This window comes from Entelurus aequoreus, linkage group LG11, assembly GCF_033978785.1.
Source record: "Entelurus aequoreus isolate RoL-2023_Sb linkage group LG11, RoL_Eaeq_v1.1, whole genome shotgun sequence".
Taxonomy (NCBI): Eukaryota; Metazoa; Chordata; class Actinopteri; order Syngnathiformes; family Syngnathidae; genus Entelurus; species Entelurus aequoreus.
In genome coordinates, this window is record NC_084741.1 from 42999340 (window position 1) to 43016875 (window position 17536).

The 17536-nt window shown below is 41.0% G+C and overlaps 2 protein-coding genes across 3 annotated transcripts in view; both read left to right on the top strand.

Moving 5' to 3' along the window:
- Positions 1-429: 429 nt before the first annotated feature.
- The window catches only part of LOC133660161 (protein tyrosine phosphatase type IVA 3), a 21437-nt gene continuing 4330 nt past the window's right edge, over positions 430-17536 (top strand). Inside the window, exons 1-5 of one of the 2 annotated variants that reach the window (XM_062063372.1) lie at positions 430-623; positions 7709-8114; positions 11723-11852; positions 11919-12011; positions 15699-15829. In XM_062063372.1, the coding sequence (XP_061919356.1) occupies positions 11757-11852; positions 11919-12011; positions 15699-15829 (320 nt within the window). In that variant the 5' untranslated portion in view covers positions 430-623; positions 7709-8114; positions 11723-11756. Of the gene's footprint in view, positions 624-7708; positions 8115-11717; positions 11853-11918; positions 12012-15698; positions 15830-17536 lie in introns of both variants that reach the window. The other variant, XM_062063371.1, reaches the window with a different exon arrangement.
- LOC133660160 (uncharacterized) lies at positions 6134-7671 on the top strand. Its single transcript, XM_062063370.1, has 2 exons — positions 6134-6927; positions 7033-7671. The coding sequence occupies exons 1-2, from the start codon at positions 6612-6614 to the stop codon at positions 7329-7331; spliced, it is 615 nt and encodes a 204-aa protein (XP_061919354.1). The 5' UTR covers positions 6134-6611; the 3' UTR covers positions 7332-7671.

The following is a 17536-nucleotide window of genomic DNA, read 5'->3' on the forward strand; positions in this document are numbered from 1 at the left end:
TTCCTGTATGTCCATCAGTTTCAATTATTAACATAACTTCAAGCAGCAGTTTGGTGCTGGAAGAAAAGCAAACAAACCCGTGAGAGGAGAAGTTTAATTCTAATAAGGCTTGACTTGTCCAACCTGTGTGGCAACTTGGAAGATGAGTCATTCAGGGGGTGAAGACGGAGAACGTAAAAGCAGGCACACCTCAACGGATATTGTGCAGAAAGGTTACATTTGATCAAGTTTGTTTTGTGCTCCTATGGGGTTGGGGAGAAACGCAGGGGAGGAGATAACAACAACTTAATTGTCCCTGCTCGCAAAGTACCTGGTGGAAGGGAGGGCAGAAGTGGATGGAGAAGAGGCGGCGAGGGGGAAGGGGGCGTGTGGGGGAGGAGGAGTGAGGCTCTTCCCTCTCTAAGAGCATTAACTGTCGAGTGTTCTGGCGGTGACAGGGCTGTCAGGGTCAGATGGCTGCTCAGCCTGATTACGCTGTAGATCCTGCTGCTGCCAACGGACTCCAGAGTGCAGTGCATCTCGCTTCGGGAGCTGAGAGCTTCAGGTGGCTGCAGACGATCAGACTATCCTAGCAGGTGTTGGAGTGAAGTCTCTATTTGGAGATGACACGGCAAATCTAAGCGGTAAGGAGAAACCTTCCACTGCGCTCTGATCTGTGCGCTAAATTGTTGTAGGGTAAAACTTCCACTGCTACTAGTACAGAAGTGGATATAAATACTGCTGCAGGTATTCTGTCTATAGGATTACCAGCAGACAGATAGATAGAGGCGAAACTGCGGTTTGTTGCAAGTTTGTGGAGTTTCCCCATCCGGAGGCACAGTAACAATTAATGCATCAACTTCACCAGGCATCCAGCACAACTCCTTTTTCCGGAGTGACTTGTAACAGGTGTCGGACGAGGACTCTTCTTCTTTAGGTGTTAACTGGGTGTCATTTGTATAGCATGTACTGTAACCGGATTTATCCTATTTGAAGCAAGTACCAGCCAAACTATTCGGGGTGTCCTTTTATGGAACAGGACAAGCTTAACAGGGCGATTCTGCAAGCAACTGTAAATTGTGTAGGGATGTTAGGAAACCAAGCTTGCATGGCTTATGTTAATACCGAGATCCATTTTTAATCACTTTGGGTCTTGACACAGCTTATGATAGGAAAACGGACACACTTGTTTGCTTTATATAAAATAAGAATCACAGTAACAGTCGAGCAGTTCAATTTAATAGTGCTGCTCACCTTCTTTAGTGGGTAATCTATCGGTTAGTTATATTGATGAATCAACTATAATCGGATAGGAAAACACTCTTTATAGCCTCAATGCATATCTTAGGGAGTTGAAAAAAAAACAAGTTTATTCTTTTTTCTAATAAATGCAAATCATCAACAATGAAATTTCTCTTGTAACATGTGTGCCACAGATCAAGGCACACACACATCACCACTCTCCTGTGAGCTCAACAGTGGTGCCTCAGTTTTCAGATCCGACAAAGATCGAATCCAACGGAATTGAAGCACTTTTTCCCTTAGAAATCATGTAAATCCAAATAATTTGTTCCAGACACCCAAAAGTATTACCACAAAACACATTTAATAGAGCAGGGGTCTCCAACCTTTTTTCTTCTGAGAAGTGCTATTACTAAATAAAAATGGCTGAGAGCTAGTCATTTTATAACATATATTTTCATAGCCTATTTCAATCCAAACAAAGGGAATAATTTGAATAATGCACATTTTGTATTGACAACGAAAATGGCATCTTGTATTTCATTATACATTTGTTTCTAGTGAAGGTTTTTTAACCACTAATCAAGCTACTTTGACAAAAAAATTGATTTTGTGTTTATTTATATGACATTTAAAATGTATTTTATTGAGGAAGCATATCTCTACTCCTAATAAGGCCTGATTTACTAAAGGTTTCATGGACAGTACTAACACACATGCAAACGTGTGCAAAGTGGATTGCGTCCGTTAAGTGAGCAAAATAAGGCGTGCAATCCATTTTGTGTCTCTGCCTTTATTAATGTGCAAAGTATATCCTGATCATTAAAACATCCACAAAACTTGGAGGAGACACTGAAAATATTATTTAGCATGTGCAATATGATTTGTCAACACTCATGACTGTTTTCCGTGCACTATTTTGCATTTTATTTAGCACATGTCTGAAGGTCGTGCAAACTGACAGTTCCACTCACTGCTGGAGGATCAGTGCTTGCGCTGCACAGACAGACGATGGACAGACGACAATCCTCCATCCTACGTGTGTGTCAACATTTTGGATGGTCAGAAATAAAATAATATTAGACATATCGTCTATTCAGCAATTTAAATTTTATAATTTTATTGCTGCTGAATGACTTATAGGGCTGAAAAAAACAAATTCAATTGATGTTTTTTTGTCTGCTGGCATTTTTCATGTTGTTAATTTTTTTTATCCAGGAAATATATTACCATAATATATATCCAACATGAAAACATGTCTTTAATTGTGCATTTTCTTGCGTTTGAGTCTTTCCAGACGCGATGCAATCCACAGCCTCGCGCACAGAATTAAGTGTTATTGTGCATATGTTTCTGTTGTCTAGATTGCGATTCAGAAAAGGTATTACTGATTTTGCATGTGTGCAGCTGGTTCAACACATTGCACACAGGTCAGAGCATGATAACATTAATGTGCAGATAACGATCGTCTCCATGGTACACAAAATTCTCCTTTAAATAAGGCGGTCTGTACCACTTTTCAATTGCACACACAGTGTTAGTAGATCACAGGCAACATGCAGTCGCGGTACTTCATGAAAAAAAAGTTCCACAACGCTTGGTAAATGGACTAGTTTGTTCTGTGAAATGTTTGGCCATACGATACATGAGACAAAAAACAGGATAAAATGTTGGCAACAATCTTCTATAACAATACAGGCAGTGGGGTTCACGAAAACTTAAGTACCACTGAGTTTCTGTACTGAAAGTGGGTCAGTGATGTATGTCATGTTATGTGTAGTCAACTCCTACTGGATTTTGTTTCATACTGCAGGCCTCTGCATGCCTTTACCCAATGTAATCATTCATCCATTTTCTACCGCTTGTCCCTCTTGGGGTCACGGGGGTGCAGGAGCCTATCCAAGCTGCATTCGGGCGGAAGGCGGGGTACACCCTGGACAAGTCGCCACATCATTGCAGGGCCAACACAGATAGACGGACAACATTCACACTCACATTCACACACTCGGACCATTTAGTGTTGCCAATCAACCTATCCCCAGGTGCATGTCTTTGGATGTGGGAGGAAGCCGGAGTACCCGGGGGGAAACCTACACAGTCAAGGGAAGAACATGTAAACTTATGGAAGTGTTATTGTAGCAAAATTATTTGTAAACGTGTATTTCAATCTGTGTGTTACACTGCAGAGAATGACGGGCCAACTAATTTCCCGTGCAACATACTTACTTTTTTTTTTTTAACTGCAAAACAGGAAAATACAGGTTAACAGAAGCAGATTCAATGTGTTGCTTGTACACTTCATCATCACAAACTGACTTTTTCTTTTGCCGTATTACAATACAAAAAAACACAACATTACCATTGTATTAAAACAATCAATTTTGCTATATTTGTACAGTTTTTCCTCACATATGTCCTCTTTATAAATTGACGAAATCCCAATATACAAATTACTTTATCAACAAACTCCTTAATGACCTCAAAATACTGTGTTAATAATGCTAATAACTATCCTTTTTAATTACATTTGTATCTTTTCTATGACTTCCATGAACTGTATTTATTAAACAAAATTTATTTAAACTAATGTATTGGCGATATTAATGTGTATTTATCCTTATTGAAATTAACATGTAGCATTTTAGACTTTTTATGAGTACACAGCAATTAGATTCATGAGCGAGTGATACAACTTGTGCGCAGGCATTCAGAAGTGCAAGCGTGTAAAACTATCTGCCTGTGCGTTTCTGAGGTGTGCCTACATTTAAAGCACCAGTAGAGTGGAAAAACAGGATGCCTCTATATTGAAGCTATCATAATATATATGTGATTTGTGACCCCTATAAACTTCCAACGTTTGCGTTTAAATAGATATGATCAAAATAGTATCAATCTCACGGAGATTCCTGAGCCATTTTGAGAGAACATGAGGAAGCCAGGCACGTCATCGCCTGACAGTGGTAGGAACCGCAGATCCCTTTCCCACCAAAAACAATGCAAATCGTGCACTTTGGGACAACAAACAACTGGTTGGTTTAAATTGTGGGGTGTCTTCCGTGGTTGGTTAAACGTAGGCACACCTCAGATACGCACAAGCATATTGTATTACACGCATGCACTTCTGAATGAGGAGATCTTGCCCCAAGTGGAGGAGTTCAAGTACCTCGGAGTCTTGTTCAAAAGTGAGGGAAGAGTGGATCGTGAGATCGACAGGTGGATTGGTGCGGTGTCTTCAGTAATGCAGACGCTGTATCGATCCGTTGTGGTGAAGAAGGAGCTGAGCCGGAAGGCAAAGCTCTCAATTTACTGGTCGATCTACGTTCCCATCCTCACCTATGGTCATGAGCTTTGGGTTATGACCGAAAGGACAAGATCACGGGTACAAGCGGGTGAAATGAGTTTCCTCCGCCGGGTGGCGGGGCTCTCTCTTAGAGATAGGGTGAGAAGCTCTGTCATCTGGGGGGAGCTCAAAGTAAAGCCGCTGCTCCTCCACATCGAGAGGAGCCAGATGAGGTGGTTCGGGCATCTGGTCAGGATGCCACCCGTACGCCTCCCTCGGGAGGTGTTTAGGGCACGTCCGACCGGTAAGATGCCACGGGGAAGACCCAGGACACATTGGGAAGACTATGTCTCCCGGCTGGCCTGGGAATGCTTCGGGATCCCCCGGGAGGAGTTGGACGAAGTGGCTGGGGAGAGGGAAGTCTGGGATTCTCTGCTTAGGCTGCTGCCCCCGCGACCCGACCTCGGATAAAAGGAAGAAGATTGATGGATGGATGGCACTTCTGAATGCCAAATCTTACACAGCAGAAGTGTCGCAAAAGTAAAAAGATAGCCTATCGAGGTTTCTTTCTGATTAGGAACAGACAGAGAACTTAAAACACACGTACGCGGATGTGAATACACACACATATATTGATATACAGACACACAAATTAGTACACAGGCACGCAAATTGGATTGCACGCGCACAGATTGATATACAGGTTCGCATTTTTGCTACAATAACACTTCCATACAAACTCCACACAGAAAGACCCCGAGCCCGTGGATCGAATCCAGGACCTTCTTATTGTGAGCCACCAGCACAAACCCCTGTGACACCGTGCAGCCTCAATCTAATAATACTCAGAGATAATGACACTCAGGGAGGTATAATCTTGAGTATCGAGTATGTTTATTAATGCTGTTTCCCACTTTCATTACGGGCAAACAAAATATGAAGAACTATTCTATAGGGTTATGTTGTGCTGTTCTACAGTACAGTAATGTACAGTGTGAGCCTGGTCTTCCCCTGGGAGGCAACAGAAGGCTACAGTCGCTTGAGAAAAATAAAGAAAATATATATTTTCAAAGTGAAGTTATCTTAAAGGCACATTTATTTTCAGGGGAAGAGCACAAGACGCCACAAGATAAGCTTCAAAAAATATTTTTTGTCTTGGAATAGGGGAAGTGCCAGCAGTACCATATATACCATATGTCGCTCTTTGAAAAAACTGAATGAACACAATTTAGTTTTTATCATTGCTGTGTGTTCGTCACTGACGCAGAAGCGCCTGAGTGCAAACAAAGCTACAATACTACATAATCTCTCTGTAACCTTACTGGCATTATCACAGGATAATTCCTAAATATAGATAGTCAACAACCTGGAATAGACTAGGCTGTTGTGGAAGGGCCACTGAGTAATTTGCCATGTGACAAGAGTGCGTAGCCACGTGTTTGTGTCTGTGTGTGTGTGTCTGTGTGTGTGTGTGTGTGTGTGTGTGTGTGTGTGTGTGTGTGTGTGTGTGTGTGTGTGTGTGTGTGTGTGTGTGTGTGTGTGTGTGTGTGTGTGTTTGCCAGAGGTGAAAAGGTGACCGCAGATTACCAAGATTACCTTTCGGCTTTCCCTGGTTGTTTGTCTGAGTTTTTGTTCACATGACTCAATGAGGATTCAACCACATTATTTTATTGTTCATCAACTCCTCTCCTATAAATCATTTTATCACAGTCTAAATCAGGGCTATTCAACTGGCAGCCTAGGGGCTAAATCCGGCCCAGGAATGACACCATACCGGCCCCAGGTTAAATTCAAAATATTTTTGCAGCAAATTCCGTTAAACCCTAGAGTGCTCCTCTTGTATAGAGGAACCTGGACCACTGTAAACACATTGGCAGACCTTTGCATTGACATTTAACTGTGCTGGCAAACATAGAACACTGGGGTCCAAACTTGTGATTTACATAACTGAAGCATTCCTCAAAGAACTCCTTTAAGTCCTTTCCTTTTTGGCAGTTGCACATTTTTTCGTAAAATGATTTATTGTTACGTACAGCGGGGGAAGGAGAAGACACAACGGCAGGGATCAGTTCAATAGGTTTATTGAACCTGATTATATATTGGGGTGTGTATGCTAGTCTACGTGAATGGTGCAAGACGATGTGAAGAATTAACAATGTTAATGTTACCAGAGGTTGTTGTTTGTGCGTGTTGGATGAATCCTTCGACAGTCCAGAGGGGCAAGGCAAGAAGACAGTCCGTGGGCAAGAGAGATGTCGGGGGCTGGAGAGAGGCGGCGAGGTCCAAGCGGGGGTCGAGGATCGAGGGAAGCAGTCCAAAGTCTGGTGGGAAGTCGAGGCGCACAGCTCGATCACAGGATTCAGGGAATACTGCGGGGAACACAGAAGACATAAGACACAGGCAGAGGGAAAGCACAGAGAGAGCAGGTACGAGGAGGGAAGCTATAGACGGGATGCTTACTACAAGAGTCAACTACGTTCCGGCACTGGATCTTCAGGTCCACTGGTCTTTATGCCGTCTGCCCTCTTCAGACCCAGGTGTGCTGATTGCTGACTGCCCGCAGCCGTGCAGGCGCTTGACTGCGATGCGGGAAGAGCGAGCAGGGGCGTGTCTCGGCGCGCTTCTAGCGGAGCTGCCGGCTGCGCTGGCTGCAGATGACATGTGGGATTGCGCATGCGCCGTGACATTTATTGAACTAAAGTGTTGCTGTAGCTTGTTTGCTTTAGATGCAGTCAGTAGTCATTTGTTCAACTTCTTTAGTTATAATAGTGGTGTTCCTCAAGGTTTCGTTTTAGATTCTCTATTTTTCATCATGTGCGCTATTCAGTAGTTGGCCCGCGAGTTCAGTTCAAAAGATTTGCGACTCACATTTTTGATTCTTAAAAACAGCAAAGTGCTCCTGTAACTCTGACAAAATAAATAGACCAAAATTAAATGTCTACTGTAGAGGACACTGGTTCTCCGGAATATACAAAAAAAGACTAACAGTAAAGGGAGAAGTTTGGCTCCCCAGTCCTTAGCCTTCAAGAAATGTGGCCCCAAAACAATTTAGTTGAATTTAACAAAATATATAACTAATACAACTAAAATAACAGTTTGGCTACCAAACAGACGAGTATGTATGCAAAAATACCTAATATGTCACAGCAATTGCAGATTAAACCATTTATTTCTGCTGTAATAGTTTGTTTATATTTGTCTTCACAGAGCTCCCAGTTGATGGCGTTTGTTCGACAAAGTGGTGACTACTGCCACGCCCAACACTAATAGACCCAATCGATGATGTTTTTGTACCACGCAGTCTTGGGACCCTGAATCCTAAACAAACACTCACACCGCGCCTGATGGGGTAAAAAGTGGAGCTCCAACATATGAAACTAAGCCCAGAAGGATCGCAAGTCCATCTCCTGCAGAACATCAAGGGTTGAAGACAAGAACTGTGTGATAGGCAAACACAGAACTGACACTCCTGGACGACGGAATACATACAACTGATGGGGTAAAACACTGTTTAAGACAACAAAACCGCAAAATTTGTCAGCGCTACGAACATTTCTATCCATCAAGTTTTTATTAGAAGACTTCACAACCGAGTGTACGACTGAAACTAAAGGTGAGAGATGGTTTTGATATTTGTTGACACACGTTTTCCCCTTCTTGCAATTAGTCAGGCGTTTCCTTTCAACTATTCCACACACTTTCAGTATTGGTAGTGCAATGTGACATTTTATGGGCAAATGTGGATTTTTGTTGTTGTCTATTAAACATATTTGAGTGTCGTGAAAGCGCAAATAGGTCCAAAACATGTTATTATACACCTATCCACTTGATTTTTTTTCTACCACGTGTCCTCTAAAGGCCTACTGAAATGATTTTTTTTTATTTAAACGGGGATAGCAGATCCATTCTATGTGTCATACTTGATCATTTCGCGATATTGCCATATTTTTGCAAATTACCCCATTAATTTGAGTGAGGATGAAAGATTCGTGGATGAGGAACGTTAGAGTGACGGACTAGAATGCAGTGCAAGACACATCTTTTTTCGCTCTGACCGTAACTTAGGTACAAGCTGGCTCATTGGATTCCACACTCTCTCCTTTTTCTATTGTGGATCACGGATTTGTATTTTAAACCACCTCAGATACTAAATCCTCTTGAAAATGAGAGTCGAGAACGCGAAATGGACATTCACAGTGACTTTTATCTCCACGACAATACATCGGCGAAGCTCTTTTGCTACTGAGCTAACGTGATAGCATCTGGCTCAAATGCAGATAGAAACAAAATAAATAAATCCCTGACTGGAAGGATAGACAGAAGATCAACAATACTATTAAACCATGGACATGTAACTACACGGTTAATAATTCTCAGCCTGGCAAAGCTTAACAATGCTGTTGCTAACGACGCTGAAGCTAACTTAGCAACTTAGCAACCGGACCTCACAGAGCTATGATAAAAACATTAGCGCTCCACCTACGCCAGCCAGCCCCCATCTGCTCATCAACACCCGTGCTCACCTGCGTTCCAGCGATCGACGGCACGACGAAGGACTTCACCCGATCACAGATGCGGTTGGCGGCTAGCGTCGGATAGCGCGTCTGCTATCCGAGTAAGTCCTCCTTGTTGTGTTGCTACAGCCAGCCGCTAATACACCGATCCCACCTACAACTTTCTTCTTTGCAGTCTTCATTGTTCATTAAACAAATTGCAAAAGATTCACCAACACAGATGTCCAGAATACTGTGGAATTAGGAAATGAAAACAGAGCTATTTTGTATTGGCTTCAATGGGCTACCGATACTCCTGTTTCACTGGCTACATCACGCGCATACGTCATCATCCAAAGGCGTTTTCAACCGGAAGTTTAGCGGGAAATTTAAAATTGCACTTTATAAGTTAATCCGGCCATATTGGCATGTGTTGCAATGTTAAGATTTCATCATTGATATATAAACTATCAGACTGCGTGGTCGGTAGTAGTGGGTTTCAGTAGGCCTTTAAGGTTGAGCTGGAGCCTGTCCGACCTAGCTTTGGGTGAGGATAAGCGGTACAGAAAATAACACAAACCTTAAAAGGGGAATTGCACTTTTTTGGGGGGGTTGGGTTCAATTTTGTGTGCATTCTAAGTCGTGAAAAACTACTAATACGGGGTGGCTAACAATCCAAGTAATTGGAAAAAATCTATTACGCCTATAAAGCCGTCTAAAAACATTTAAAAACGCCAAAAATGGTTCCATTTACATGCCGTGACCTGCATGGTAACCAAGGTATAGCGACATTGTTATTGTAAGAGATAACACAAAGGAACTACTTTTCTGACGTTGTGACACATCACCTTGATCACTCCTTTGACCACTCGCGAGAAGCCAGCTACTAGCTACTAGCTGGCTTAAGCTGCTAATCAGAATCAGAAGTACTTTATTAATCCCCAATTAATAAACGTTAATTAACAACGGTGGTTGTGATCCCCCATGAAATAAATAAGATGAAAGGAGCTTGAGCTGCTTCTGCTGTATTGCCTTTAAGTTAAAGACAAGTTAATGCTAGGTTATAAATCATGCATCTCAGGTTGTGGCATCAATTAGAGAAGTTGGTCAACTTTGAACATTCAGATGCTACCAACATGATATTATATGGCTCTCAAAAGCTACCAAAGTGGCCCAAATGTGATTTTTTTGAGATCTGATTTTTTCCAGGTAAAATGTGATTTTTATCAGACTTCGGTGTTAATGCGCACAGGCCCAATGTGGCTTCAATATGGTCTCAGCATCACTTGCATGCGTACTTTGATAAAGTGAAAACAAAGGAAGTTGACCGGAGGAAGTTGTTACTACTACAAAATACAATAAAAGTCGCAGCACCTTGAATATAAGTGTATTTTACGTGAAAGTAATATAATGTATGAATGGATGTACAGTATTGTCACGACCCGAATAGGACTCTGGACACAGATGCAGGATTTCGGAAACAGATATTTATTCGGACAAGGGAAGGGGTCCAAAACGGGAGAAACAAAACAGGCTATCAAAAACAGAACTAACCTGACCTCTAAACTAACAAAAATATCAATAACTCAAAACGCTCTGGCTGCGGAGGGAAAAAAGGTGCTAAGATATTTAACACTCAATTTTAATTATATTTATTTGCAAAAGTTGTAAAAAGTATAGTAGTTTGCAATTGGGGTGGGCGAGATATTAAGGGATCAGTAGTGGCAATACCTTTTACTTCACATATTACAAGATACTTTAATGATTTTGTCTTTGATTTATTGTTTGTGATTATAATCAGAATAAAGACACACACATTTATTTTTTCTCAACAAACTTCTTTGTGAGCAATTTAACAAACCCCCCGCGACCCCAAAAGGGACGAGCTGGGGGGTTTGTTAAATTGCAGTAGAAAATGGATGGATGATGGCAACAAAATAAGAAGAATCTTCATCATATCATATCAAGAAAAACACATATTCTCTTACATTACATGCAATTGTTTTAGGCAAATATAGTTAATAGTGCCAAATACCAAATATTTTTTTTCTACATTTAAAACTTTTCCTTGTGGTCTACATGGCATGTAATGGTTGGCTTTTGATCAAAATGTTGCCTAGCTTTTGTTTTACAAGCTGCTTTCTGACCGTCTCCTCGGGATGCGTCGTTTTGTGGGCAGTCTTATTTACGTGCCTCCACTTTGACTGCGTCTTACCCCGTCATCTTTGTTGTAGTTTTTAGTGCTTCCTTTGCGAGTCTACTGACAGATATAACTAGATATAAGTTAGAACTTTATACGCTACTTTGTATTAGAATTAGACTTAGGACTGGCGCGATGCTCTTCAGGTAAATCTCTACCATATATGGAGATATCCGCTGACGTCACAACTGGGAAAAATATCATGAATTGGGAAAATACTAAACACCTTGTTTGGAGGAAGTAGGCAGAAAGCCAAGATTGTTTTATAAATGGCGGTCAGGTCAATGCAGATGTAAGTGCAAAGATAAGTGAGGAGACCCGACTTAAACCTTACATATAACTACCTCAAACCTAAAGTATTTCCATTGTGTAGTCATCAAAAAATGAAAAGTACAACAAAAATAGTTGTAGTAGATAAATTCTTGCTATAGACTGCACTGTATCCAGAGTGCAATATCATGTTGGAATTGTATTTAAAATGTTTTTATAGTTGTAATCCCTTTTCAATTCCTTACATGTTAAGGTCAGAAGTCTTTGTGTGACAAAAGCTACATTGTTCATCATGAATCGTCCTGCTCCTGTGGAACTGAGCCACAAGAACATGAGATTTCTCATTACCCACAATCCAACAGACAGCACACTCAGCTCCTTTATTGAGGTAATTAAGTCAAACGCTTCTAATGAAAACAACTTTGAGGTATTAAAACTGCGTTGTTCTTTCTAGGACCTGAAGCGATATGGGGCTACAACAGTGGTCCGAGTGTGTGACATCACGTACGACAAAACACCACTGGAGAAAGATGGCATTACAGTGGTGGTGAGGACAAACGCACAAAGACTAGGAGTGTTCAAATTTACCGATATTGGGGCCTTGAGTATTGGCAAATACCGATATTGATCCGATATGATATCAGCAGGAATCGTAGTCCATACTTATATTATTTATTTTGTCATGTGGAATGTTAGAAAAGGTTTGATCAAGTGAAATTAGTCAAAAAAAAAAAAAAAATATATATATATATATATATATATATATATATATATATATATATATATATATATATATATATATATATATATATATATATATATATTTATATATATTTATATATATATATATATATATATAGTAGGGCTGGGCAACGATTAAAAATTTTAATCAGAATTAATTGCACTATTTCGCCGATTAATCACGATTAACTGCATTGTATACGCAAAACCCAATAATGAATTCAAAAGTAGTGTGTATTGCACCTTTATTGGAATATTCTCCCATCTGAACAAAAGCGCCAACACATTTGTTGTGCAAACCCAATTTAAATCAGTACTTGTTAAACAATAGCAGTTAAATAGCATATTTTATGAAAATCAACTCAAAAAATTTAAATACAAACATTCAAGCTTATTGCCACTGGCAGGGTATTTAAGTTATCCTGTTTGTTATGGAAAATAAATATAATCTACATACAAATCCCTGAGCCCCAATCATAACATCCGAACAGGCAATTTCTGAGGTAACAGCAGAAACATTTTCTTTTATCAGGGAGAAAGTAAAGAAAGGGTGAAGCACAAAACACTTCACTGCTGGGATTTCCTTTACAGGGGACTAGAATGTAAAGTCCATGTTAATAATGGAGTTCCTTCAGAGAATCTCACTCAACTCAGTGCAGTTTGTTCATTCTTAGAACTTGACGGCTATTAACTTTAAATGTACTGCCCTATGAATTAAAGTGCCATAACATTTACTGTGCAAACACACTTTTAACAGCATTTTTAAACAGTTAGCTGTTAAACAAAATATTTGTAAATCTTCAGCCTCAGCTTCAACAATGTTATCAAAGCAAATACAAAATTAAAGCTTATTGCCACTACCTGGGCATTAATGTTATACTGTTCCTTATGAAAAATAAAAAAAAGTCCTGAGCCACAATCACAACAATTCTACAGGCAATTTCTGAGGTAACAACAGTTACAATAAATATAACAATATAATGCACTGTAAGTCCGAGGTAATTATGGTTACGATTGATGTCCAGTAGTCCCCACTGAGATCAACTACAGCTGCACGTTGTAAAGTTGTCACTTTTACAGTCCTCTCCTTTTCATACAACTGGTGTATTCTTCAGGCGATGGTGCTTCTTGATGGCGGCTCATACGTGCTGTCACTTGTTGCGATTCACACAATGTTTCTCAGGCCGGCGTCTTCCACAACACTAATGGGCCTACAGTCTGTAACTATCCACTTGGCTATGGCATTCAGGCCTGGCCCTAACCAATCTGGCGCCCTAGGCAAGATTTTAGGTGGCGCCCCCCCACATCGGCAGTGAAGTGTATATACTCACAAGAAACCGAATAGCTTTGTCTTTGACCTTTTTTTTTTACTTAAAGAAAGCAAATTAACATATTATATGAGAATGTTATGTTATGATTATCTTTAACCGAATCACAGCAGTGCTCAAAGTAAAAAACCGCATTCCCTCTCATGTGATATTGCTTAATTAACATTAATGATGTGCACTTTAACAACTAGGCTTACAACTATACCTAATATATAAAGGGGTGGAAAAGTGACTATTACCTGCAGGGCAAACATTAGCTAACCAGAAGGCAATAACAATGTAAACAAAAAACACCTGCTTAAAAGATCTAATACAAATGTCCCTGAGGAATGTAAGGTGGGAGTACTGTAATTACCTAACGTTACATTATTATTTTCCATAACAATTTAGCCCCGTCCACAATATTAACCCGACGTTAAAACAGAACTAGCTATTTATTGATTAGCAATTGCCGAATCATGTAACATTAGCTTAATGCTAAAAAGCCAGGTTACTATCACATTCTGTAACAGACAAATAATTTCATGTAGGCTAACGTTACCTACCTGCTACCTCTGTCTTTTTCTCGTTTCTCCTCCTCTTCTTTTCTCTTTTTTCTTCCCTGGGCACCTGACAGTTTTGGCCGTTTTGACATCTTGTGTTGACTTTTTTATGTGGTGACGTCCAAAAAGAGTCATGATACGGGAAGGGAGGGGGCGCACCGTGCGGGGGGCATGGGGGGGCGTAATGTTGTAACAAATAATATTTCTATTAAATAGGCTTTACTTTGCATTTTAATTAGTGTGGGATTATTTTTTGTATTTAGAAATAATAGTACCAACTTTTTTTTCTTTTTTCTCCAACATTTGTGGCACTGGCGTGGCGCCCACTGATGGACGGCGCCCTTAGCATTTGCCTATTCGGCCTATGCCACGGGCCGGCCCTGATGGCATTTGTTAGCTTCTCTTGCTCTAGTTAATCTATACTTCTCCCGCACGTTGCATTTAACGTAGTCTGCCGAAGCCTGGCTCCACTTTCTGCTTTGTTGAATGGTTTGCTCGCATCAACAGTGCGCTCCGCGTTAAGGTGATATTTTAGACTGGAAGTACTCCTGTGATAAGAAAATTCAGCTTGGCAGTGGCTACAAACGACTTTGCTTCTGTCAAATCCGCCGCCTGGAAGTATTTTATAATGAAAATGACCCTGTAAAAGTTCTGTTGAGTTACCCTTCTTCTCCATGCTTGTTTTGTTTTGTTCCGCATTCTCTTCTTTTAGCTTCCATACTAATTTGTATACCCTTTACGAGAAATACATTGGAGTTACCTCCGTAGCTCGCTAGCTGGTGTGCGCTAGTTTTCTGAGACCCTCATTTTGTTAGCACAGCACACAACACTTTTATTGTGAAGACTGGAACTGTGCAGTCGGTCTTTACGGTTTTGACAGCCGGTACGGAGAGAGATTCTGTTGAAATAGAAAGTGCTTCTCGCGTTTATCTCACAAGATCCTCGCTTGCCGTGTATGTCAATCAAGTGAGGAATGTGTTTATGGTCGCTAATTTTAATACAAGAAACGATAAACCCACTGTGCTTATTGGAGGATATTTAGATATTAGCTGGCTATCCAGCTTTGAACAAATAAATATGCTGCAAGACTGCTTGTATCGTAGTTTATATCGGACATTTTGCATGAAAGCTGATATAGTCCCGTACATTTTTGTTTTGCTGATATCAGACCATCCATCCATCCATTTTCTACCGCTTGTCCCTTTCGGGGTGGCGGGGGGTGCTGGTCTCTGGACAAGTCGCCACCTCATCACATGGCCAACACAGATAGACAGACAACATTCACACTCACATTCATTCACTATGGCCAATTTAGTGTTGCCAATCAGTGGGAGGAAGTCAGAGTACCCGGAGGGAACTCACACAGTCACAGGGAGAACATGCAAACTCCACACAGAAAGATCCCGAGCCCAGGATCGTGCAGTAACCCCTGCACCACCGCGCTGCCCTGATATCGGACCAATATCTGATATCAATATTAGATTGATTCGCCTCAAAAACAAATAGCCCATTTGACATTTATCTCCATCATCCTGTACTACACTGGTGTAATCCTGAACATTCTTTAGTCACAAAGTGAAAAAGACAAATGTGCTTGTGTTTACTGTTCTGTTTCTTATCTAGGATTGGCCTTTTGATGATGGAGCTCCGCCGCCGAGTAAGCTCGTTGACGATTGGTTGAGTCTGCTGAAGAAGAAATTTCAGGAAGATCCAGGATGCTGTGTGGCAGTTCACTGCGTAGCAGGCCTCGGAAGGTTAGCGACCCGTCAAACAACATGTTCACTCTTATGTCATCGGATCATGTTTGGTCGTGATGGCAATTTTCACACTTTTAAGAATTCTCTTTGCTCTGTTCCCTGAGAAGCAGCGTCTTCGAGTCATACCAAAGACTATAAAAATGGGACCCATTACCTCCCTGCTTGGCACTCAGCATCAAGGGTCGGAATTGGGGGTTAAATCACCAAAAATTATTCCCCGGCGCGGCCACTGCTGCTGCTCACTGCTCCCTTCACCTCCCAGGGGGTGAACAAGGGGATGGGTCAAATGCAGAGGACAAATTTCACCACACCTAGTGTGTGTGTGACAATCATTGGTACTTTAACATTAACTTCTAAAGTGGGCATGTCTTTTGGCGAACAGGGCTATTATTTTCCAAAATGTGTAACTCTGACAAAAGAAACAGACCAGTGGTTCTCAAACTTTTTTCCACCAAGTACCACCTCAGAAAACACTTGGCACTCCAAGTACCACCAAAATGACCAACATTAAAATACAGTAGCGTAGTAAGCCTAAATGTTCATTAAAAACAAGGCAGCTGTATTATTAAACAAGTGTATTTAATATGTTTTGTCCACTGTAACATTACACACAGTTTAAACAGTAACACTGTGTTTGAATATTTGATTAAGTGATTCTTTGGCGTACCACTAGATGGAGCCTGCGTACCACTAGTGGTATGCGTACCACAGTTTGAGAATCACTGAAACAGACCATAAATGTCATTATTTAATTGGCTGTAAAGCAGTGACGTGCGGTGAGGTTCATGGGTGGTGAGGCACTGACTTCATCACAGTCAGATTTACAAACATATGAACCCTAAAGAGTATCTTATTCACCATTTGATTGGCAGCAGTTAACGGGTTATGTTTAAAAGCTCATACCAGCATTCTTCCCTGCTTGGCAGTCAGCATCAAAGGTTGGAATTGGGGGTTAAATCACCAAAAATTATTCCCGGGCGCGGCGCCGCTGCTGCCCACTGCTCCCCTCACCTCCCAGGGGGTGATCAAGGGATGGGTCAAATGCAGAGGACAAATTTCATTACACCTAGTGTGTGTGTGACAATCATTGGTACTTTAACTCAACTTTAACTTTACACTTACAAACTAGCACACACAAAAGCACATTTAATAAAAAAAAACGTTATTATGGTCTTAGCTTTACTTATAAATGAAGTCCATGCGCCGCTGTTGTGCTGGATTAATGCACCCCCGCCGTAGAATGCACCCCCTGACGGGAGTGTTGTATCAACTAAAGCCCACACTTAAACTTTCCACGTGCAAGATTGAATCTATTTAAAAAAGTTATTTAATAAGAAGCCAAAAAGTGCAAAAACAATAATGTTTGTGTTGGAGGAGTTGTGAATGAATGAAATATGAAATCCGCGCTGCAGTGTGCAAGTGTACCTAATGTTGTGGCCCTGCAGTCATGCACAACTCCTCCAACACGAACATTATTGTTTTTGCACTTTTTGGCTTCTTATTAAATACCTTTTTTAAATAGATTCAATCTTGCACGTGGAAAGTTTAAGTGTGGGCTTTAGTTGATATAACACTCCCGTCAGGGGGTGCATTCTACGGCGGGGGTGCATTCTCTACCACCAGGAGGCGGGATTACTGTGAGCCTCAGCCAGTGCGTCTTCGCAGCAGTTTTATGATTGCTCAGCACAATAAATACTTACACGC